This window comes from Peromyscus leucopus, chromosome 5 (assembly GCF_004664715.2).
Source record: "Peromyscus leucopus breed LL Stock chromosome 5, UCI_PerLeu_2.1, whole genome shotgun sequence".
NCBI lineage: Eukaryota > Metazoa > Chordata > Mammalia > Rodentia > Cricetidae > Peromyscus > Peromyscus leucopus.
In genome coordinates, this window is record NC_051067.1 from 84233219 (window position 1) to 84257782 (window position 24564).

Genomic DNA, 24564 nt, shown 5'->3' on the forward strand with positions numbered 1-24564 from the left:
AGGAACCTCTTCCAGATACAGAGATGACTAGTGGGAGGAAGGCTGGAGGTAGAGGATCCATCTGGAGGACAGAGTAAAGTACGGGCTCAGTACCTCCTGGCTGTGTGAGCCTGAGGAAGTAGCGTAATTAATTAAGAAACCATCATAGAGAACTTCACCTCGAAAGTCCAAAGCTGCTCCAGGAAACAGTGTCTTCTGCATCCATTGGTCACACTGTCGTCCTCTGGACATCAGCTGCACTGCCCTTCCCCAGACACTGGGGTCACACTGTCATCCTCTGGACATCAGTTGCACTGCCCTTCTCTGGACACTGGGGTCACACTGTCATCCTCTGGACATCAGCTGCACTGCCCTTCCCTAGACACTGGGGTTCATCCTGAAAGGACCTTACCAAAGGTTATAAAAAAGCAGAAATAACTACTAATCATACTATTTAAATTTACAAGTTCTTGGCCAGTTCAGTTTTGTAGTCAATGGCTGGCTTCTCAACTTGAAATCTCCAGTACAAAAAGGAATTAAAATCTGTTAAACATCTACTCTGGCCCCTGCCTATATATTTGAGTTTTCATGTATTAAATGATAATTGATAAATTATATATATATATTACACACACGGACATAAATTAGTTTTCCAGATATGCTCGTTTGAGAAGAAAAATGAACGTATACTATAATTATTTTTAATTCAGAAAAAGTTATTCCATGAAACCATATAGAGGTGGGAGATGATCTCTGTGTAGCTATATAACCTGTGTTCAGGAATTTGTGCATTAGTTTACGTCCTTTAATAATTATGAGCTTGTTTTAGTTTTTAATATGTTGCTTTTTTATTCCAGAAAAAGTATACATGAATCCTAATAGTAAACAAAGCCTTACTTTATTTTGTTGTTTAATTTTTTGTTTTGTTTCATTTATTTTTTGAGACAAGGTCTCATGTAGCCCCTGTTGGCCTTGAACTCACGGTGAATTCCTGATCTCTTGCCTACATCTCTCATCTGCTGAGATTACAGGTGTCCACGCCAGTCTAGACTAACAATTTGACTATTTCTGTTCTTTTAGGATACTGTGACCTGGACATGGCAAGGATATACATTGTAAGTCACTTGTATCATTTAATAGTTTATGCAAACTATCTTAATGAAGAAAAGAAATATAATTTATTCCTTCTTTTTTAAAAAAAAAATCTTATTTTTGTAAAAATAAACATTTCTAATCAGTCTTAAATCTTTTAACCATATCTCTAGGAACAGAATCACTTTCTTGCCCACTAAATGCCCGGTGAGATTGATGTCCATTAATACCATTTGAGGAGTACTAGTCATCTGTCAGCATCACGATCTTGCCGACCAGTTTGTAAGGAACATTCCAGGGCCTGGTTTGCATCATGCTTAGCCTGACTCTTTCACTCTCCTTCCCACTGTAGCGTTAGCATCCTGTAGTATCTGTGTTCAGATTTTATGAGGCTGGTTTAGCAGTTTAGATTACATCAGTTTCGGGACCTGGAACTGTTGTGGCATGTCTGTCAGTGCCGGGGAAACAGCCACCCAGGACTTGTGTTCCCTTCCCAGATCCGGAAAGCACTGGGATCAGCAGCTTCTGGAGCTTGCACAGAGGTGAGGTGAATGAGACAGGCCTTTTTGTTGTTGTTTTTCTTTCTTTCACACTGAACGACACATGTAGAATCCAGCTTTCTTCAAAGACCTTTTGTTTAGCTCCCACTAGAGAAGTTTGGGCCTACTTAAATTTCAATGAGAACCATATGCGAACCTGGGTTTGAAAACTTTCCCCAGGGGCCTTATCCAGTTTTGACAATGATAGCAACAGAGCTCAACTAACGTCACCAATGGAAGTATTTTGGAGGAAATCATCATTGCTTTCTAGCACATTCTGGCTTCTTTACACATCATTGTACACTCTCTTGAACTTTGGAAAGGGGGAGAAAAGATTGTGTGTACTTACTTCTCCTTTTGGGTGTGTGCAGAAATTTCTCTGAGATCATAAGTTTGCATCAGGAAAGGTGACTTATAGGTCAGTTGAATAAGCATTAATACATATAGCACACACGTGTTCCTTTTGGGCTTCAGTCCTTGGTAGGCGAAGTGAGGCAGACAGCATTAGAAACAACACATGATGAAGGGGATGTAGGCAATGTGTTATCTTCAACTTCTCAAGGGATCAGTTTACTTGGTGACTTAGAAACAGACCCAAGATCTTTAAAAAGCTCAAATTTGTTATGTGCAAATGCACATGGCCCTTGCCTAGGGCAAGTCCTGTTTCTGCCTGTCTTCTCAGGTATTGAATGCTGCTGGTAGCACTGTATCTACTACTTTCAAATCTATGTTCTCAGTTGCTATTTCACCAAAGCAGATACCCCCAGGGAGAAGGGACATGGGAAATAAGCTTAGAGAAAGGACAGAGTTATGGAAGGCTGTTTCCCAAGAAGAATTTGGTCTTACTGTAGTGTAAACAAGGCAAACTTACTGATCTATTATGGTCAACTTTCATACTTTTAAGAACAAAATTTGTGTCCATCCAAATACTAACTCCAAGGCCCTGTGTAAATGATTGAAAATTGTTCTCTTGGGCTGGAGAGATGGCTTAGTGGTTAAGAGCCCTGGCTGTTCTTGCAGAGAATCCAACTATAATTCCTAGCACCCACATGGCCCCTCCCAATCATCGTCTGCAACTCCAATTCCAGGGCATTCGATGACCTCTCTGGTGTCAGAGGGTACTACACACACATGGTACACAGACACACGTGCAGTCAAAGTACTCAGACACAATATAATAATAGAAAATATGGCTGGGCGACGGTGTCTCATGCCTTTAATCCCAACACTCGGGAGGTAGATACAGGCAGATCTCTGTGAATTTGAGGCCAGCCTGGTCTACAGAGTGAGATCCAGGACAGGTACCAAAACTATACTGAGAAACCCTGTCTCAAAAAGCAAAAAAAAAAAAAAAAAAAAAGAAAGAAAAAGAAAACATTTGAGAGACGATCATTCACTTGATCGTTCACTTGACCGTGGTTAAGGTAGGATGGTGTGGTTTGGAGCTTGTATGTAGTACAAAGTCTTCTTTTCTCCTTTCAGATGGTGGGCTTGGCAACAATCACATTTCCGTATCGTAATTAACTCTACAAATCCTAAATTGAACTCCCCAGTTCCTTCATTTTTATGTGAAGTTCATTAAATTTGTTCCTTGGCCGTTTCACACACGATGCATCCTGAGTGTGTCGCTCCTCACGCCTCTTCCCTCCCTCCCTCCCCACCCACCTGTCCTCCTCCCTGCAAGCCCCTTTCCCACAGTTGTGTCATCTTGTTTGTTTGTGACTCACTGAGTTTAACCAGAGCTGTCCGGAGGAACTCAGGTTTATAAGGAGCCTGGTGGACTTGCCAGTGAGTACAAGCTGAGTACCCCGCATCCATCTGTAGCCAATGTTCCATGGTGAAATTCCAACTTACTTAAGTCCTTTCAGATAATTTTAGAGAAAAATCATCCTTTTTTGTTTGTTTGTTTGTTTTTGGTTTTTCGAGACAAGTCTTCTCTGTGTAGCTTTGGTGCCTGTCCTGGATCTCGCTCTGTAGACCAGGCTGGCCTTGAATTCACAGAGATCCACCTAGCTCTGCCTCGAGTGCTGGGATTAAAGGCATGTGCCACCACTGCCCGGCTCTTTAATTTCTTTGTGGCAAAAAAAAAAAAAAAGACTGGTTGTTTTCTTAAACATATGGTCTAATCCACTCTGCCTGATTTCTGGGTCAACTTTCTAAAGAGGCTAAACTGAAAACCCTACAGAAATCTGGCTCAGAGTCTAAATACATCCCAGAAAGCCGTAAGGAAGGACATTTGTCTCAAAAACTGTCAACCACTTAGAGAAGCCCTTTGTCTAGATTTACAGTGAAATTTGCAAGATTTCAGGACATTTCCCTGTAGCTCAAACCTTATTACTGAGACAACTTTGATAAAATTTGTAATTTTAAGGAAAATCCCACTGACTTTTTAAAAGTTGTTACTCAAAAATTTAGAAATACAGTGTACTAAGGCATTTTCCTGTAAACACATTTATGTACCTTTAATTTTTATTTTAGACTTATTTGTTTTTATTTTATGTGTATGGATGTTTTACCCACATGTAGGTATGCCACATGCATGCTTATTGCCCAGGGAGGCCAGAAGAGGGCATTGGGTCCCCTGGAACTGGACTTACAGACAGGCGTGAGCTGCCATGTGGGTGCTGGGAACTGAACCTGGGTTCTCTGGAAGAGCAGCCAGTGCTCTTAACCACTGTCTCCCATCCACATCTGCATATCTTAAAGTAGACTTGGAGTAGTTTCTCTAGAGACTTAGGCCTATGAATGTGTCCTATCAGGGAAACTGTAAATTTGAAGTTTGGTCTGTTTGAGCTGTAGCTTACATTCGTTAAGGCAGCACAGTGATTGCATTTGGTGATTTAGTTTTTCAATGACAAGAATAGTTGTCTAACCCAAAGAGGTGTCATGGCTTGAGTGTAGCATATTTAAATGCAAAATATACATGCAGTGTGATGTGTGTGTGTGTGTGTGGGGGGGGTGCCTGTGTGTAAATAACTGGTACTGCTTGCCTTGCTGTATGAGAATAGCCTTCTCTCTTTTTATTTTCAGCCTCCAGCTGTGTGTGCTCACTTTCTGTCAGCTCTTCACAAGGGTGGAAGTTGAGGTAAGTCATTCAAATGCAGCCTTGGATCATAAGATGCAGCCCCTCTGACTGAATCCTAGCTTACAAGTGCCAGTCCAACACCTTTAAAATTACTCCCGGTCTTATAGATTGTGTTTCTGAGTCCCTACTGCCGGATTTAGTTCTTGGAATCAAGTCAGCAAATGCATGTAACTTTTGAGAACCTCCAACTTGCTAATCACCCTGGCAGGTAAAATTTGCCCCTCATTCCTACCCCTCTACATTTTAATGCCAACTCATGCCTAGTTAAATGTCCCACACTGGGCAAAAGGAGTAGTGGTAGCTGGTGGAGCCAGCTTCCTTGAGGAGTAGTTGTATGAAAACTGAGAAGTAATACTTGAGACGTGACAAGAGACACCAGATTTAGATGCGCTCATTTGCAGTGTGCTCTTGCACCTGGGAATGCTGAGAAAGTTTTGTGTGGCTCCTATCATCGTCCACTGGACAATCTTGGAGTTGCAGGGTAAGATGGGAATGGAGTAAATAATTAGAACATTTTCAAATTTTGGACCTAAATTCTAAGACCCTAAAAATTGGTTCCAGATAACAAGTGAAACCCTCAAGTCATGACTGAAGTGTGATGGTTAACGTATTGGGAACTAAGACTCTATCTAGCCTGGATGCCCCAGTTGCGTCTGTGGATTAGGCAGTGAACATCTTCAATTTCTTTGTGTACTGCAGAATTCTGAGTGGAGGCTTGTGCTCTAAGTGGCAGGACTATAGCATTTAAAATACTATTTTGACTTGCTGGATAACTTAATTGTTTAACCATATGTTGGCAACTAGCAATATCAAGTGATACACAGGAATAAATCAGACTTCCAAATGAGTTTAAATTTTCATGAATTCTTTGGAGATTCGCATGCTGTCCCCTTGAAAGATATCGTTTTATTAGTCTTTATATACACCTACCCACTATTAAAATCAGCTTAGCGTCTATTGGCATGGTCATAAAATGTAGCAGAACACTTACTCATGGGCTAATTCTAGCTGTTTGGGCAGGGGGCGGGGTCTAACCTGTGTCCCATAGAGTCAGGAAGCACTAAGGCAAATACCATGACCTAGAGTCTTTCTCAGAGCCTTTGAGTTGTTAGCTGACGGAACTCTTCCACCGAGAATGGGAACGTTCCCACTGTTGTCCCTAAGTGCCCTGAGCACGACTCTTCCTTCTTTAGTAACTGCCTGTGTGGTTTAGCTCTGTTTTCTTTTTCTACAAAAGACCTACAAACGTGTACTTAAAACAGCCTTGGTATCACCTCTGCAGACTCGGAAGCTATCACACACACACACACACACACACACACACACACACACACACACGTGCACGCACGCACGCACGCACGCACGCACGCACGCACGCACATGCACACACACACACACCACACCACACATGCCATTAATATCCTTTCCTCTAAATCGACCCTTCTCTAGCCAAAATAAAATCCAGCCTCATTTGTGGAAGTGCACACAGAGCTGTACTTCCCTGTCTAGCATACATGTCAGTGGTGAAGCTGCTTTACAGCGGGGTGCCTAAGTTCCTCATCTTGTCCTCTGACTGCTATTACCACATTTCCTTTCTGTGTCATGACTTCATTTTTTTTTTTTAATTGCATTCTCCATCTGGCAAAGGAAAGAATGTATTCTTTGTTCTGTAACTTCACAAATGAAGTGACTTTTGAAAACAGTTGGATCAGTAGGGAATTGAATTGAATATTTGGACTGTGGTGCCGAACTGGAATTTATGGACTTTTAAGTTTAGTATTCTTGTTTTTATTATATTTGTTTTGGATTTATAGTTCTTTCACACATGGAGCTCCTGACTGCTTTATTTATTTTGTTTTATTTTATGGTACTGGGAATTTCACCCAGGGTTTCACACGTGCTAGGCAAGGGTTCTACCAGGGAATTTACATATATCCCCCAGCATTTTTCATTCTTTTTTAAGAAACAGTCTTGCTAAGCTGCCCAGATTGGCCTCAAACTTGCAGTTCTTCTGCCTCAGTGTCTGAATAGCTAAGATTAAAGATGTATACCACCATGCCTGGGCCTAATAGCTTAGTGACATTTGAATATTTTAGTTCTCCACTGTTTGAATATAACTCAGAAATGCATCCCAGCAGCCTTTTGGGCACGAAGTATGGCCACACTTTGGCACAGACTCTAATAATCCAGGCCTCACCTATGAGGCTCAGACTTTTCCACTGTAACTTCTATGGCAGAGCTAAGCTGCCCCACATGGAGCTCTGTTTATGGTCTCAGATCATTTTGTCCCTGGAATTGCAGGTATCTGGGCAGTTCAGAAGCAACTTTTTTTTTTTTTTTTTCACTTAATGGAAATTTTTGTTATTTTTGTAAAAAGTTCCTAAACCGAGTCTAAGACTTGCTGTCTAAGAATATGGTATTCATTTTATACTTTTAAAAGTGAACTTTGGGTGGATTATGATGATGATTATTGTATATTATATAATTTTTTTTTTAAAAAAAGAAAGTCTTCAAAAAGCCAGTTACTGAAGGGATGCTTGAATGCAGCCATGCATTATATAACAGCCGCGTATGTTCACAGAAATGCATTTTATGTAAACATTATAGACGGCACTTGTACAAATGTAGACAGAAGAGGCTCACACACACACAGGCTCTCTAGGCTGTGTGGTAGAGCCTGTTGCTTCTCTGCTGCAAACCTGTTCAGCATCTTGCTATGTTAAATGCCGTAGGCAGTTATGACACAATGATAAATACTTAGACATCTGAAAACATGTATAAACAGCTCCATTGTAACCTTACAGGATCATCATTATATACATGGTCTATTGCTGAACGCAGTGTTATGCTGCATGTGCCTCTATGTCTGTATAATTTACTTAAATATCTAAATACCTTAAATTATTAGCAATTTTGAATCTCAAACAGGCCTTTTAGAAAATCCAGATTTTACAGCTTCCCATCAGTACACACCAGCCACATGTATACTTGTTATGACAAAGAAACTTTGTTCTAGAACTTGACAAAATTCTGTGATTTGCAAGTATTAGTAAACATGAGTGTTACGAAAAGCATCAGATTGTTCCAGTTTTTTACTACCTGCCTATATGTGTGAAAACCACTTCAACTTTTCTAAATCTGTGTTCTCACTGGCGAATGAGGACAATAATGCCTTTTTATGGGGTTGTGAAATTTAATAAGTCTACTTATGTGGTAAGCGTTCATTAAGCATTAACTTTTACTTCCCACCTCACCTGGCAGTTTTCTTCACTGGAGAAGAAGCAGCACCAAATGGTGGTGATAAAAGTCTTCCCTTCATTTTACATTTCCTCTCTGAAGATTTAGAAAAGGAATTCTAAGAACTACAATCTCACATTGTTAGGGTTGATTCAACGATGCTTTTGTTGTCTACGATAAAAAGCAAAGAAAGACGATCATAGTGTCATCGTTTAGCAGTGTCCTTCTTCTTACTCACTAGTTCATGGGAAGGCCATGTGCCTGATGTGGTTACAAAACAATGAGCAAACTAGTTTTACTGGTGTTCAGTGTTGATGGGAGGCCCGGTCCTTGTTACTGGATAAACGTGGCTGATGTACCAGGGAGTTAGTTAGCTCTGAATCTTCTGTACGGTATAAAGCTTGAGAAGAGTTGGACACCATAAAAAACAAAGCCCAAAGCTGGGAAATGGGTCAGCCAACGTTTTTAACAGGGACAGGCTGTGAGACACAGTCAAGCATGGTGTGAAACTGGAGACTGTGTAAGCAGGGAGGGGCGTGGCGCTCTAGGGCTGGAGGCAGGTGCAGCAGGACAGCGACAGAGTCCCCATGGGCTGCCTTTCTCTGCAGTTCAAACTCAGCTGTCACTAGCTTTTTTGAAAACTGAAGAATTGTTTGGCAATTTAAAACTTCGTTTCCTTATGTTGTTTTGTTAGAGATTTAATGAACATTTTTAACATCCTCTTTTCTTCTTTGAGTTTTGTGCTATGCGAGTATAGTAAATCTTACGAGGTTAGGACCGAGGGACTGTTTAGTGAACTCTGATTTACAGTTTGTTGTTCTGGATATATTAAGTGATGTGGAGACCTCTGGTGGCTTGGTTGGTTTTTCCACCTTGAAGAATTGGGTGCTAAGCAGAGCCTTCTGATTAGAAAGGACTTTAGAGATTATGGAGTCAAAGTTGTTCATTTAACAGAAGGACTAAATGCCTTTCCCTGGATCACACAGAGGCCCGTTCTCCAAAGTGCTGTTGCTTCCTTGTAAAGTTAATAAAATAAACACGAAGAGCAAAATGACACATGGCACTTTATTCTGCAAGCCCTTTACATTTATCTCAAGAACGCCTCTGGCATCGCTGCTCAGCTCTGCGTTCTTGCTCCTCCTCTGCCACATCCCAAGTCTCTCCTGGGACCATTGCATGATCTTCCAGGCTCTTCTTTCTCTGCTCCCAACTTTTTTCTCTCTGGTACCCAAACACCCAAGGTGTTGCTCAAAAACTAGACCTTGGGGCTGGAGAGATGGCTCAGCAGTTAAAGGCACTGGTTGCTTTTCCAGAGGACCTAGGTTCAATTCCTACCACCCCTATGGTGGCTCACATTCTCCTGAAACTCTAGTTTGGGAGAATTTGATGCCCTCTTCTGGCCTCAGTGTGGTGCACTGACATGTATGTAGGCAAAACACCAATCCACAAAATAAAACAAACAAAAGAACCTTAGGCCTTGTCTTATCACACTGCTTTGCCAAAACTTCATCTGAATCACCAGTGTACCAAGATTCATAGTGTGCTTAACAAAATTTGAATATAGGTTTGTCTGAAAAAAGTGGTATTTTTTTGTACAAATCTTTTTATTTTTTTCTTTTAAGTTCTAGCCTGGCCATTTATGTGTGGACTTGGCTATGTTATTTAGTCTTTTAAGACACATTTTCATCATAAGTTAAAAAGCTCACATTTCATCTTCAATGGTAGGGCTTGCCTCAGAGCTGAGAGAGCTAGTTGTACAGAGTCGTGGCTCCTGTTGACTGATATAGCTCATTGCATGATAAATATCTGCCACACTTCATGGAGAGCTTCCTGAGGGGGAGGGGCTTCAGTGCCAAATCTCCAGGATGTGGTATACTGACTGGCACATGAGAGGTCTATATTCAAACAGTATTTGTTGAATGAATGCAAGTCATGAGACCTTGAGTCATTTAATCTTTATAAATTATAATTCTTTATAATATAAATGAGAGAATTAATGAAATGATGCCCATGAAACACATTGCACAGTCCCAGGTTTATAGATGTATTTCAATAAGCAAGCCAACTGGCAAAATGGTAGGTATCAAGCCACGATCAAGGTTTGGATTTTCTGTAGAATATTCTCCACAGAATTAGCTCTTTCAGGTAGACCTTCTCCCTAGCCACCAACTGCTGCATTGACTCATCTCTTTACCCCCCACCCCCACTCAGAATTAATAATTTCCTGCTTCTTACTGTCGTACTCCAGGGGAAAAAAAAGGTCTAGTAGGAGAAAATAAAGTCTGGCAAGCCTTGAACTGAACCTGGGGCATGTAAATTCTATAATATTGGGTCAGTGAGCTAAAATTTTAAACCCTGCCTGTAATTGGACTTAGCATGTAGAGGGGCAATGATGTGTTAATCGATAGATGTAGGTCTTCTTTAGAGAAAAAAGTCCTAATAATCTCATCTGGAATATTTTAAGATCTGAAAAGTTATATCATTTGAATATGGAATTAAGACCGTTTTTTATGTTTGGAAACCATAAATATAAAGGATCGCGGCTGGAGAGTGGGCAAAGTGACTGCTGCATGGCATGGGCACCTCTTAACCCTAGTGTTGGGAGAGGGAACAGAGTCAGGGTGGGGGAACACTGGGGAGCTCTTTGGCCAGCCATCTACCCAGCCAGTGAGCTCGGGGTTCAGTGAGAGACTGTTCCAAAAACAAAAAGTAGAAAGCAATAGAGGAAACGCCCCGAGGTTGGCCACTGGCTTCCACATATATGTGCATATATGAGCACATACACCCACATGACTTGTACACACACACACACACACACACACACACACACACACACTACACACACATACACATGGGTGAATTTTTTAAAAACAGCAAGGACAGTGCAAGTCAGGTGTCAGCATTAGGTGGAGAGTAAAGTTAAAAATGATAAAGCAAAAATATGAACAAACAAATGAAAAAAACGTGACAGGCAAAAGACTAGAAAGCCAGTTCTGAACTTTAATTTTTTTTTTTTTTAAGTAGGAAAAATAATGAAGTATGGTTTTCAATCAAATAACTGAAGTATTGTTAACATTGGAAAGGACAAAATAGATAATACTATAGGAGATTTTTTTTTAGGGCAATTTTACATAAAATAGGAATGAAGAAAATCCAGCTCTGCAGATGAGATGTTAGGTACTGCTATGTTACCAATCCCAGAATTCTAGGCATCAGCCTTCTTCAGTATCATGGTAAGGCTGGTAGGTGACCATGGCTGTCTTTCCAGAACTGGGGAGGCAGTTTAGCCAAGTTAACACAGCCAGGCTCCCATGTCCCAAGTCTAAGAAGCCCAGGGCCCCTTCCATGGCATGTGATCCATGCTCTAGGAAGGCCAAGATTGAGATGTGTTGATTAGCCAGTTAATTTATTTAATGTTTAATGTCTTGGGCCTAAGAATTGCTGTGGAAAGGTGTGTCTGTCTTTCAGTTTATGCCTGTTCAAGTACCAAGTGATGAAGAAAAAAATGATCCCGTTCTCTTTGCCAGTAGAGTCCGGAATTTAATGGCAGAGTAAGTATGTCTTGGAGATTCTAACCAATAAATAATTTGAAAATTATCGGTAAATGTTACTTACTATAGCTTAAAGCCCACCCTCCTCCACCCCATTCCCAGTTCTTATTTGTGAACCCATTCGGTAAGTACGATGGTGTGCTAAGGGACATGGTCAGTGAAATAACTAATAGTAATATGTCTCAGCTGAAAAGATCAGCTAGTGACTTCCACAAGTGCTAGCCTGTCACTACTGAACCTTGGAGTGGTTTCAGGTACTCTCTCTGAGGCCAGTTATCCATCCCCTGCGCTGCCCCAAGGCTGTCTGTTTCAAAGGCATTAATGATTATACCATCCAAAAGTAAAAGACTTGCTTGTGAAAAGATGCCTGGAAAAGGAAACTAGCTATCCACAGGAAAGGATGCCTGTAATAAATAGCATTTAGAAACTGGACGACGTAAGGTAAATATCTCTTACACTTAAGGGAGTTTTAACTGGTGAGTATTTTAATTAGGTAAATCACCCCGACTTGTGAGGAAGGAATGTGTTATTGTACACCACCACCCGGCTGCCTCAGGGCCCTGGGTGTACATCCTCATCCAGGTACTGCTTCCCTCTGTGAGCCCCAGTAGGAGGTTTGGGGTTAATAGACACATAGATTTCTTTCCCCGCCCTTTCAGTAAGAATTCAACAGGAACTTTGCATTTGACTTTGTCCTGGCTAGTTTTAAGTCAACGTGACATAAGCTGGAATCATTTGGGAAAAGGGATTTTCGGTTGAGACAATGCCTCCGTGAGATTTGCCTGTAGGCAATTCCGTGGTACATTTTCTATCTTTTCTCTTTGGTGGAAGGATTTTTAATTATTTCTTTTATTTTTTTAGATTAATATAATTACATAATTTCCCCTTCCTTTTCCTCCCTCCAAGCCTTCCCATACCTTCTTTCTTTCAAATCCATGTACTCCTTTTCTCCTTTTTCAATAATTATTGTTACGTGTGTGTGTGTGTGTGTGTGTGTGTGTGTGTGTGTGTTTTCTTAAATGCATACACACAAACTCCCAGTCTGAATAATGTTACTTATATGCATGTTTTCAGTGCTGACCATTTGGTATTGGATGAGGAATTGGTGTGCTTTGGTGTGCTAATCCCTGGGGAAGACTGTCTCCCATTCTCAGCATTTCTTAGTTTGTAGTGAATTTTCTTTCTTTCTTTCTTTCTTTCTTTCTTTCTTTCTTTCTTTCTTTCTTTCTTTCTTTCTTTCTTCCTTCCTTCCTTCCTTCCTTCCTTCCTTCCTTCCTTTCTTTCTTTCTTTCTTTCTTTCTCTCTTTCTTTCTTCTTTCTTTTTCTTTCTTTCTTTCTTTTTTTTTTTTCCAAGACAGGGTTTCTCTGTGTAGCTTTGGTGCCTTTCCTGGAACTCACTCTGTAGACCAGGCTGGCCTCGAACTCACATAGATCATCTTGCCTCTGCCCCCTTCCCACCCTCCCCACCCCCGATGCTGGGATTAAAGGTGTGCGCCACCACTGCATGGCGGTGTAGTGAATTTTCTTAATTATTGATTCATATGGGAGGGCCCAGCTCACTGTGGGCTATGCTACCCCAGGGCTTGAGGTTCTAGGTTCCATAAGAAGGCAGACTGAGCAAGCCATGAGGAGCAAGCCAGTAAGCAGCACCCCTCCACGGCCTCTGTATCAGCTCCTGCCTCCAGGTTCCTGTCTTGCTTGAGTTCCTGACCTGACTTACCTCAGTGATAAACTGTTACCTGGAAGTATAAGCAAAATAAATCCTTTCCTCCCCAACTTGCTGTTTGGCCATGATTTTTTATCACAATAATAGAAACCTTAACTAAGACCACATATTGTATCTGCTGCTTCCATATATATATATATATGTGTGTGTGTGTGTGTGTGTGTGTGTGTGTGTGTGTGTGTGTGTGTCTTACTTCATGACAGAATAAAATTATTTTCAAAATGGATAAATGTTTATTGAAACATTTTTGCTATTGAATATATTTGGGTATGCTTATTCTATCTAGTTTCTAAACCAGCTGGAAAAATATTTTTATATTTTTTTCACAATGTAAAAGCAAATTTTATAACTGTATGCCAGTTTATGTCTGAAAGTTAGGAGGGCATTCGTATCAGATATCTTGACTTCCCACAGTATATCTAAAAACAAAGAAGGGATTTGTTCAATCAGCTTTTTTCCTGCAGTATCAGTGGTGTGAGTAGAGGCCTTACATAAAGAACAAGAGATCAAGTCACCCCCACCTCTGGGCTCCTTTTTCTCATATATGAAGTAGAAATTAAAATTATTGCTTTGTCTTTCATGTGGTTTTTATTATACTGATACCTAATTAGGAAAATAAATGATAAAAACCATTTGGAAGTGTGCCTGCTCATCTCAGCTCTCAGAGGCTGGGGGTGGTGATGTCAAGGCCAGCCTGGAGTGCACACTGAGACCCTGTGTTAAAATATACAAGGCAAAAATCGATGTGGAGTGCAGTGGATGTCCTTTATTCATATTGTCTAGCATCGCGCTCATCTCAACCCTGTGGTCAGGAGAGCAGTATGTGATCTCATAGACACTACTACAAGTAATTCCAGTGACTATTATCACTTTTCAGATCTACAGACTATTGTGGACATAGTGCTAACACAATAGTTAGTTTTACTAAGCAGTTTCCCCAAAATCCTATGAGGAGGTGACAGGTGGGACGCAAATCTACATTTCCCATTACCAAACCCCACAGCACTAACTATTATGTTGCATGATTGATAATGCTACTGCTAATAAAGTATTGATTTTTCCAGTTAGAACACAGAACATGAATTTTCAGCTGCACAGAGGCCTAAAGGCAGGAGGAGTAGGAAGTAGAGCGAAGCAAGAGAATCGTCCGAGGAGTCAGGAATTCCTTTCCGGTCACTACTGCCTGCTCAGGACGAGTGGAAAATCACGAGTGCTTCATTGAATGCCCTCTCCTCATTGCTTTTAGAGCTTTGGCAATACCAGTAACGGATCACACCTATGAAGACTGCCGGCTGATGATCTCAGCAGGACAGCTGACATTGCCCATGGAAGCTGGGTTGGTAGAATTTACTAAGATTAGCCGGAAATTGAAGTAAGTATATTTCAAAATATATGTGCACACAGACACATTTATGCCAGAACGCATGTGTGGAGGTTAGAAGACAACTTTCAGGAGTCAATTAATTTGCTGCCCAACATGATCTCCACCCACCAGAGATTGAACTCAGGTCATCAGGCTTGATGGCAAGCACCTCTACCTGAAGAGTCATCTTGGCAGCAAACTTCCCAAACAAACAAACAAACAAACAAAAAACCTTCAGCATTTATGATGTAATTTGAACCATTTGGTCTTACTAATTTGGCTGTTTGGGGTAAAAGTGTGACCCTCACATCCTTCTTTAATTTTAGTTAATTCTATTCCTAACCGTACTAGGAATTTGCAGAGTTTATGACTTGATAGATGTTGGCATCCTCTCTAGGCATTTGCTGTAAAACTAGTTACTTTTCAAAGTTTGATATGGAAATGTATTTTAATAAATTATATAGAAAATATTATTTTTGTCTTCTAGATGACAATAAAATTTTGCTTTTGTATTAGTACTATGTTCACAATATTCCATAGATTTGAAAAGTGATAATAGTCATTGAAATTGCTTGTAGAAGTGTCTATTACATCACACATTTAATTCTTTACAGCAAAGAGGTGATAAAAGCATAGTGTACTTTCCAATATTTTATCATTCTTTTAAAAAAAAAACTTTTATTTATTATATATACAGTGTTCTGCCTTGCATGTATGTCTGCACGCCAGAAGAGGGCACCAGATCTTATTGTAGATAGTTGTGAGCCACCATGTGGTTGCTGGGAATTGAACTCAAGACCCCTGGAAGAACAGCCAGTGCTCTTAACTTCTAAGCCAACTCTCCAGCCCTCATTCTGGCTTTTAATAGATAGTATCAGAGGAAATGTGTATAGTTTAGTGAATCACCTGATTATAACATTTTGTGAACTGTGAATTACAGTCTTGAAAACTTGTTGAAAGAAGTATCTATGATTTCTTTTGTAACACTCACTAAGCAGCAGTTGACTTTCCAGATATTGTTAGGTTAAAATTCTTGGGTCACTTGCTGTTCCACTTCACTGCTTGTATTTACTTTTCTTTCCTTCCAATATTTGGAGGTTTTCTTTGTCATTTGTTGATATACTTTTACAAATTAAATGGTCCTATACATGTTTGATATGTTCTCTCAAATACTTATTTTCACTTCCTTTTTAAATTTAACATAAAGTATTTTCCCTTAGACAAATCAATAAAATAACAGTCATAAAATGTACATGTTACTTAGAAAAAAACTGATAATGTACTTACACTTCTTTATTTAGATTAGACTGGGATGGCATTCGTAAGCACTTGGATGAATATGCATCTATTGCAAGTTCCTCCAAAGGAGGCAGAATTGGAATTGAAGAGTTCGCAGAATACTTAAAGTTACCTGTTTCAGATGTCTTGAGACAACTTTTTGCACTCTTTGACAGGGTATGTTAAAATTTATCTTTAACATTTTACTCAGCCAGTTCCTGCAGACCTCAAGGCAGACGTTGACAAACTTCTCAGGCCAGCGTGAGAAGAACCAATGTAGTTTAATGTCATGAAGTGATTTTCCCCTTAGTGTAAATACTAAACATAGCTGTGAATATATGTAGTGTAACTATAAGTAGTGTGTATTAATTTAAACATCGGTTCAGAAGTGAAAATGGACTATATAGTCACATCTGCAATGTGGAATTGGAAATGTTTATGTAATTGGGAAGAATTTTTAAATGTATGTAGAATTTGTACTTTGATGGCATGGGTGGTAGTGATATTCTGAATATTTCTGGACTGCCTCCAAATGTATGAAGACCAAATGGGCTTTGTTTCAATGAAATTGCCTGACAGAACTCAACGAAACCCTTCACTGTTTATAAATATGTAAGTTCATGCAACAAGTTAACTGACCCATCAGTAAAGTTTCTTTAGGGAAAATCTATCAAGATTTCAGATTTTCTTTAAAGAGTCATTTTAGTATATGAAGTGTTAAAATGAACTCTTTTGGTTATAGTTATAGTTCCAAGTTAGCACATGCATAGAAGCCTGTTACAGTCTTCACATTTATAGTGTAAACACAGACCAAAATAATAATTTCTTTGTAGATATCTATTTGTAGTTAAGGCCTCCCCTACCTTTAATTCCTTTTATCATTAATCTGCTGTCCATCCTGGTCATTATACATTTTCAAGACTCCATATAATTGGGACCATACAGTACTAAAGTCCTGATTATGGTTCCTTTCACATAGTATAATGTATTTACTATTCAGCCACTGGGTTAAATGTAGCAATAATTTGTTCCCTTTATCTATTTCTCTACTGAGGAGAATTTGCTTCGTGTCCAGTTGGGGTAATTTAAACATGTCTTCCTACCTTCAGCTTCCATCGTTCCCAGGCTTCCTGATTGTTCTCTGGGCTGTGACTTTCCTCACCAATCCTTCTTTAGCATTTTTCTTTTTTCAGGTGTAGTTTGGGTTTTTTTTTTTTTTCTTTTCTATTTTACCCAGGGTTTGTAGTTTAGTTGGGAGAGAGCTCAAAGGGGACTTACTCCCTCTACTCCTAGAATTCTCAGTTATCTACCACCACCAAGAAAAGATGTTTTTCAAAGGAATTATGCTTGACGACAGACAGTAAGCTTTCCCGTCCCCAGCTGTCTCTCCTCTCACTCCCTCAGGGTGGTCATCTTCCTAGTGAAGTGCTTTGTGATCTTGTAGAATCAGCTAGTCTTTAATAGGATATGAGTCACCAACCTTTCTCTGTATGTAGTCTCTCCGTATCTCTGCTGTGCTTGCTACAATATTCAAATAGCATGCTCTCCTACATGAAACAGTGAATTAGTGTCACAGTGTGCTTAAAGTGTAATGAAGATTCATGGTGAGGAAGAAAAATGATTGAACATTAGCTATGCAAGTTGGTAGACTGGAGGTGCTTTTCTCTTTATTACCACTGTTTCTGTGACGTTTCCATAGCAGCTTTTACTGAGGCTCAAATCCATGCAGGCTGTTTCCAGGGAAGTTTCTCTGCAGTCTCTGTGCGCACAGACGGGATGTGACAGTGACATGCGAATAAGGGAAGGAGATGAGGAAATGGGAAAGGACGTGAAACAGGGACAAAGGGGGCAGTTACAGCAGCACCTCTTTAGACATCATCTGGAACTTTCCATCAACATTAAAGTAGTAGTTGTAAAAGTTGTCCTGTACTTCAGGTGTCAAGCTACCAAAGCTGGCATTTCCAGGATTGTACTGGCTTTTGATTGGAGACACCTGCTAACACCTGTGCTATTTCTACATCACGTTTAAATATGGGAGGATTTGGGAGCCAGAAAGGGAGCTAAAAGCAGGGATTAAAATAACTGCCAGTCAGACAGATTGAGTCACTCTGACTGAGAGAAGACAATTGGTCCCAGGCATAAGGATACTGGTCAGAACTGTAGCCTGTTTTTGCCAGTCACATTTCTCCATGGACCATTTTAGTAGGTTTTGTGGTTTCTACTCATTTATTTATTTATTTTTCTTTCTGATGAGAACTGGCATTCATTTCCTATTGTGGTGTGGAACACACTGTGTTGCTAATGCAAACATGAAATCCTCCTAGGCTCCTTAAGCAGTGTGTGTTTGATTTGACTCTACCGATTCCTGGGTTCTTCATATATGCTTGCATTTTGTTTGCCCTCGCTAAACAATGTAACACGACAGTCTCCGGTTAGCTGTCCTGCCTCTGCGTGGTAGGACGTTTCCACCCTGTCTTGCGATCTTCCTTAGTGCTATGGGCACTGGCTTCTGATCTCCTCTTACTGATTTACCTGAGGCCTTACTCTTGGACAATAAAGTTAATAATACAGAGTAAGTCATTAGAATATTAGTGCTTTTGAAAATCTTTTTATAATACAGTAAAATATTTATGACACATTAGTAAAATGAATTCAAAATGTCAGTTTATACAGCACGACCTCAATTTTATACTAGAAATAAAAGAAAATAGGGCAGGCCCCATAATTTGAGCCATATACACAATTAAAATGAACTCGAGGAACTCCAGGTAGCGATGGGGCTACATAGATAGCTTCAGGCTTATGCAAAGTGATGATATGAGACAGGTGAAGTTTTCCTGCACAGATGTCTTGAAAGAAGAGAGAAGGAAATGGACGCTGGCCCAGGACTCATCTGGGGTGTTGTGGTGTATTCAGGGAGCGAAAGACCAAATCAGAACTAGAAGCAGATACAGCTGCAGAGACACCAAAGCTGAGGAAGGAATTCATAGAATACAGACAGATTTCACTCGCCCTTGCAGCTATAAATGGTTTTCTCTGTACTTAGCTTTCCATGTAGACCATAAGCTGCTCTTCTGCCTGCCACATATTGAAAGAGAAAATAGTGTGGAGAATTAATGACTAATGTATTACATAGTCTCTGTCTATCTGTCTGTCTGTCCACCCCATCCCTCTCTGTCTCTGTCCGTCTCTGTCTCTGTCTCTCTGTCTCTCTCTCTCTTCTCGCTCTGTTTAATACAGTTGCATGTCTGTGCCTGTGAAGATTTTCTTTGTTTTGAAAAGCTGCGTTGTGTAATTGTTACCACACCTTGTGCACACACTCACACATGCCAGGCCTGTTTCCTCAGTCTAGTGAAGTGATTGAGCTTAGGATATTTGATGGGAGAGCAAGGAGGTCCAGCAGCTCCAAGTGTGTTCCTCTCAGTAGCTATGTAGGAAATTCAAAGTTTAATGAGGGCTGGGTGTTGCTGGGGACCTCTTAGCAGCTGTACATTCTTGAGTGGGACCCCCCAGCCCCTTTACATGTCTCTCTGCCCTCTTTTCCCTTCTCAGATTCCCTAAGACTCTTTCTTCCCAGCTGCATTCTTGGCTAATCTACAAAAGCTGCATAATTATTTTTATTAATTTGTCCTAAAAATGCTATTAGTAGTATGTTCTTTAGCTTCCCGGATATTTGATTGTAGACAACTTTAAAGGTTCCAAAGGTGGCACGTCATTGTTTACTAGTTTGGAATAGTTTCCTTTGGCAAGGTTCCGTTTATACTCACGAGTATTTACTGAATTCTTCTATTCAAGGGTTAATTGGAAAAGTAGTGAAATGTCCAGATAAGTCTGGGAAAGTAGTTTAGAACATTGGCATCTAAATATTTTATGCTAATAATTCAAATTAAGTACTAACTTATTTGCTAGCACATTTGAGGGAACTTAAGAGCATTTGAAGAGATCTAGAAATAATACTAGCTAAATCAGGAACAATTATGGGGCAGTCATTTCTATAGATACAGCCGTGTCTTACCAGTACCATAACAACAGTGTTCATCCTCTGCAAACACCTCTTGTAAATCTCCTCCTACACTTAAAAAAAAAAATAAATGTGTAAGGGTGTTTTTCTTGCATGTATGTCCTTGTACCACTTGTATGCCTGGTGCACACAGAGGCCAGAAGAGGGCATCAGATCCTCTGGAGCTAGAGTTACAGATGGCTGTGAGCCACCAGGTGGGTGCTAAGAATTAAAACGAGGTCCTCTGGAAGAGCAGCCCGCACTCCTAAACTCTGAGCCATCTCTCCCGCCCTCCTCCCCTAGTCTGAAGTAGTAGTATATCAACAGTCTTCACAGATACAAGAAAAGAGCGAAGAACTTGATTTCTCCTTCCTCTGGTATAGTCTGACATGAGCTCCGCATCTTACTAACCAATACTGTTCTGTACACAGACCATCGACTAGTAAGACTGTATGGTTACTATTTCCCTTCTTTAAAACACATTGAAAAGTGTCATATTTCCACCTCTGCTGTTTAGCACTGAGCTCTCCTGGCAGCAGTATGTCCTTTGTTTAAGTACGATCCAGGAAGGGTTTATGTATACTTTAGCACTCTGGCAAACCAGCCTTTCTGGCTGTTGTAAACTTCTGTAGATCTTGTATTACTGTTTCATTCTGTGGAATGAATGTATTTCTTTATTCCAAGTTCTTCCCATCTACCCTGCTCCTGGTGAGAGTCCAAGTATAAGTCTTGAGTGCCAATAATAACAAACATACTGGCTTGCCCTTGTTTTTAGAAGCAAGGTGCTGTGCACAGTACAGGGATTTTGCTCCTGATGAAAGTCAAGACACAGGTAGGTACCTTCAATGTTTGTAGAGAGACTAGAAAATTCCCATATTTTTAATTACTATGTCAGTTTTGATTAAGTAATATATATATAGTGTTTTATAGTTCTTGTAGGAAGAGCTCATTTTGATTTCAAGTCCAGTTATTCAGTCCTTGCTCTATGAAACGCACTTCATAATTTACGTGACATCATTTGAGGAGAAAGGCTACTACTTCTGGATGGGATAGGTGAACTTTTCTACTCAATGGTCTTGAAAATTTGGCAGCCCTCTGTCTAAGCATTTCCTTCCAATTCCTAGGTTGACTTGGCTCTCTCATCTCATCCATCATAATATTTTTCTATGCGTGTTATTATATTATAAATATGTATCTGGACATAAGAATTATATCCTTTCCCTTCTTAATGCTTGGGTACCTGGGAGGTTAGTAGAGGAAACAGAAGAGAGGCTAAAACAATCCAAACTTCTTCACTGGAGCAAGTGAGCAATTGCTGGCCTCCCCTGAGAGCAGAGGGAAGTAAAGAGCAGGCTTTGTAAAGAAAAGACTGTGTTCAACCATATCGTCCCCGACACTGGGCAGAGCAAGAGTCCAGCATAGTGAAAACATTGATACTGTCTACATAGACTCTAGGAAAGCTTTTGATTGAGTCCAACCTGACATTTTGATCAACAAATGACTGCCAAGTTCAGACAACTCTACATCATGTTGAAGTAGCTAAAGCCTCACCTGACAGAAAGACTTCCCCTAGATGGGAGTTGGCAGTCCTCAGTTAGTGTGGACTCAACCCTTCCGGTGACCTTGAGGTCCTCTTTAGAGGAGTAATGTGCTTAGTAGGTTGTAGTCGGGAATACTTTTGAAAACGAGCAGCATGTAAACATAGGATTAGGAGTAAGAAACATTAATAGAACCAGGTTCAAGATACAGATAATTATACATACATACATATATCTGTATATATGTATGCATACACACACACACACACATATAAATCAGAAAGAGGTACAGGTACCAGAAGGAAACGGAACTCAAGAATGCTGCTGCTGTCACTATTACATGGCACATGAAAATCCAGACACATGCTGGGCAGTGGTGGTGCATGCCTTTAATCCCAGCACTCAGGAGGCAGGCAGATCTCTGTGAGTTCAAGGCCAGCCTGGTCTACAGAGCAAGTTCCAGGACAGCAAGGGCTACACAGAGAAACCCTGTCTTGACAAACAAACAAACAAACAAACAAACAAAAAAACACCCAATAACAAACAAAAAATCCAGACACACACAACTCTAGAACCCGAGGCCTTTGGCATCAAATTAATTGCCCATTCTCTTTATTTTGTGGTAAGCAGTGAGGCCAAGAGAGGAAGTTCCACGTCATGGCCACAGAGCTAGCTAATTGCACCATGGAAACCAAACAATTTAAGTTCTTTTTGCTGTAAACTGTTACTGTGGATTTAAAACAATGGCTTTCTTAAGATGTGTTTTTACAAATCATGTTATTAACTTATTTCAAGAATACAAGTTTTCCCCTCAGTTTATTTACCAAGCTATGCATCCGTCACCATCAATCAGTATTGGCACATATCTGTCAACTTCATACGATGACTGTGTCACTGACTGTATAATTTTTATGTCACATGCTTCTTTGCTAGAACCTAGGTGGCTGCCACTAATCTGCTTCCTATCTTTATACATTTGGGTTTTCTGGACATTTTGAATAATTGGAATGTCACAACATGTAGTTAGTTACCTGCGTCTGACTTCTATAGTTAACATGCTTTGAGATTCATCCATGTAGTGTGTATCAATGATTAACTTCATCTTGGTTTTGATTGTATTTCTTTGTATCAGATATTCATTTACCAGTTGGTAGATATTCAGGTTGTTTTCACTTCGGGCTATTAGAAATAATATTCTAATAGTGTTCGTGTATTATTATTTATCTCTTGAGTTCAGTAACTCTTTCCCCCAAATTGGGGCTAACTTTTCCATTAGGTCTGGGCTGGTCTACCCTTTTTCCTCCAGATTTTAGCAGTGGTCTTTCCTCCCAGATAGCAACTCAGGTTGTTATAGATGTTCTAATAAATAACCATAGAAGATTAAATGGGCCATTAAAGAAAAGACTTCTTCATCTAATAACAACATTTTATCCTGTGATGATCTATGACAAACTGTTAGCCAAATACCCTCCTTCTTTATAGAAAATAAATTACTGGAATTTAAAACATAACAAAATAACAAAACAACATGTAAAATGAGGTATATTGTATATGATACTAGCTGCTATCAAGTTAATTTGCAACATTAAAAAAATCTAGAGAGATGGCTCAGTGGTTAAGAGCACTGGCTGTTCTTCTGGAAGACTCATGGTTGATTTCCAGCACCCACAGGGTGGCCCACAATTGTAATTCCAGTTAGGAGATCTGACACCTTCTTCTGGCCTCCAGGGGCACTGCATGCATGTATGTGTACAAAGACATGCATATAAATAAAGCACCCATACACATTAAATTAAATTAAATTAAAAATGAAAAACAAAGCCCATTTTCCTCTTAAAGAAGCTTTGTGAACAGATTTAAGTCTGTGTGAGACACAGTGAAAGAAGGCAGTAATGTCTAGGTACTTTTCCCTACACAGTGAAGGATGACATTTGTCCTTTGGTGTTCATAGAAGTAATCTCATTGTGCCCCTAAGAAATAAGGCCAGTTATTAGGTATGGCTGAAATAGACAGGATATTGAAGACATTGTTCCCATGACCTAAAAAAATGGAAAAAAATGATACTGTTAGTTGGATTTAGTGGCATATACCTGTAATCCAAGCATTCCAGAGCTGGAATAGGAGGATTGAAATTTCAAGGTCTTCTTGGGCTGTGTAGAGATATCAGAAGGGAGGAGAGATTGAGATTTTTCTGTTACCATTCTCTTCTATAGCCAGCCCATTTATTGTTCTAGACTTGTCCAGTTTCGTAGTCATTTCACATCTATTCTCCTTTTGACCGCACTTTGAGCTATGGGTGGTTCTGCAGCAACCTGTGAGGTGGACCCCAGTACATGGGGGTCCCAAATCCTTTCCAATCCAGTTCTGATTTGTTGCTAGCTCATCATTTTCTCTTGTAAACAGAGCCTCATCACAGTGTGCCATTTACTGCCTCTTGAGTACCCAGCATCCTTGGTTCCCTCTGTTTCTTCCTCACTGTCCTTTTGTATCATTGCACATTTGGAGGATGATTGCACCTGCAGGCAGACGTACACATCACCTCTTCCGGAGTAAATGCTCCCCTTTCCTTTGTCTCGGCAGAGTTCATTATGTTCTTGTTGGTGACTGTGCATGCTTGGTAATGCAACATAAAGCACGTTACCTGAATGATCTTCGATGGGTGCTAACTTTTCTGAGTTTTTCTTTATCTGGAATGTGTTTTTGTCTTCCAGAGGAATTTTATGAAATCTTAACACCAAATTATGATCTGTGAAATCTTAATTGTTTAGTGTTACAGATAGATATATGCAAATGGACACAAGCGTATACGTATTGTCAGTCCTTATGATCTACTTGACTTTGAGCACAACAACCCTGTTTTATTTACTTTTTTATCCTAATCACCTAGCCCATGGCTCAATACATACAAAATTAGGTTGAACCATTGTAAAGCAAGCAGGAAAGATATTCTTATCATTACCTTTCAGATTTGCAATAAGTAATAAAATAATTACTAAGAAATAAAATAATGTGTGTGTGTGTGTGTTGTGTGTGTGTGTGTGTGTGTGTGTGTGAGAGAGAGAGAGAGAGAGAGAGAGAGAGAGAGAGAGAGAGAGAGACTGTGTAACTGTGATTGTACGACTGTGTGAGTGTGCGTACAGGTAGAGGCCAGAGGTCGATGTCGACGTCTTCCTAAG

The 24564-nt window shown here is 40.0% G+C and overlaps 1 protein-coding gene across 3 annotated transcripts in view; it reads left to right on the top strand.

Moving 5' to 3' along the window:
• Nucleotides 1-24564, top strand: part of Lpcat2 (lysophosphatidylcholine acyltransferase 2) — a 60359-nt gene that overhangs the window by 18885 nt on the left and 16910 nt on the right. For 2 of the 3 annotated variants that reach the window (XM_037206084.1, XM_037206085.1), the window contains 6 exons: nucleotides 1060-1094; nucleotides 1569-1613; nucleotides 4641-4695; nucleotides 11401-11483; nucleotides 14456-14581; nucleotides 15874-16027. In XM_037206084.1, coding sequence (XP_037061979.1) covers nucleotides 1060-1094; nucleotides 1569-1613; nucleotides 4641-4695; nucleotides 11401-11483; nucleotides 14456-14581; nucleotides 15874-16027 — 498 coding nt within the window. The remainder of the gene's footprint in view (nucleotides 1-1059; nucleotides 1095-1568; nucleotides 1614-4640; nucleotides 4696-11400; nucleotides 11484-14455; nucleotides 14582-15873; nucleotides 16028-24564) is intronic. The other variant, XM_028871500.2, reaches the window with a different exon arrangement.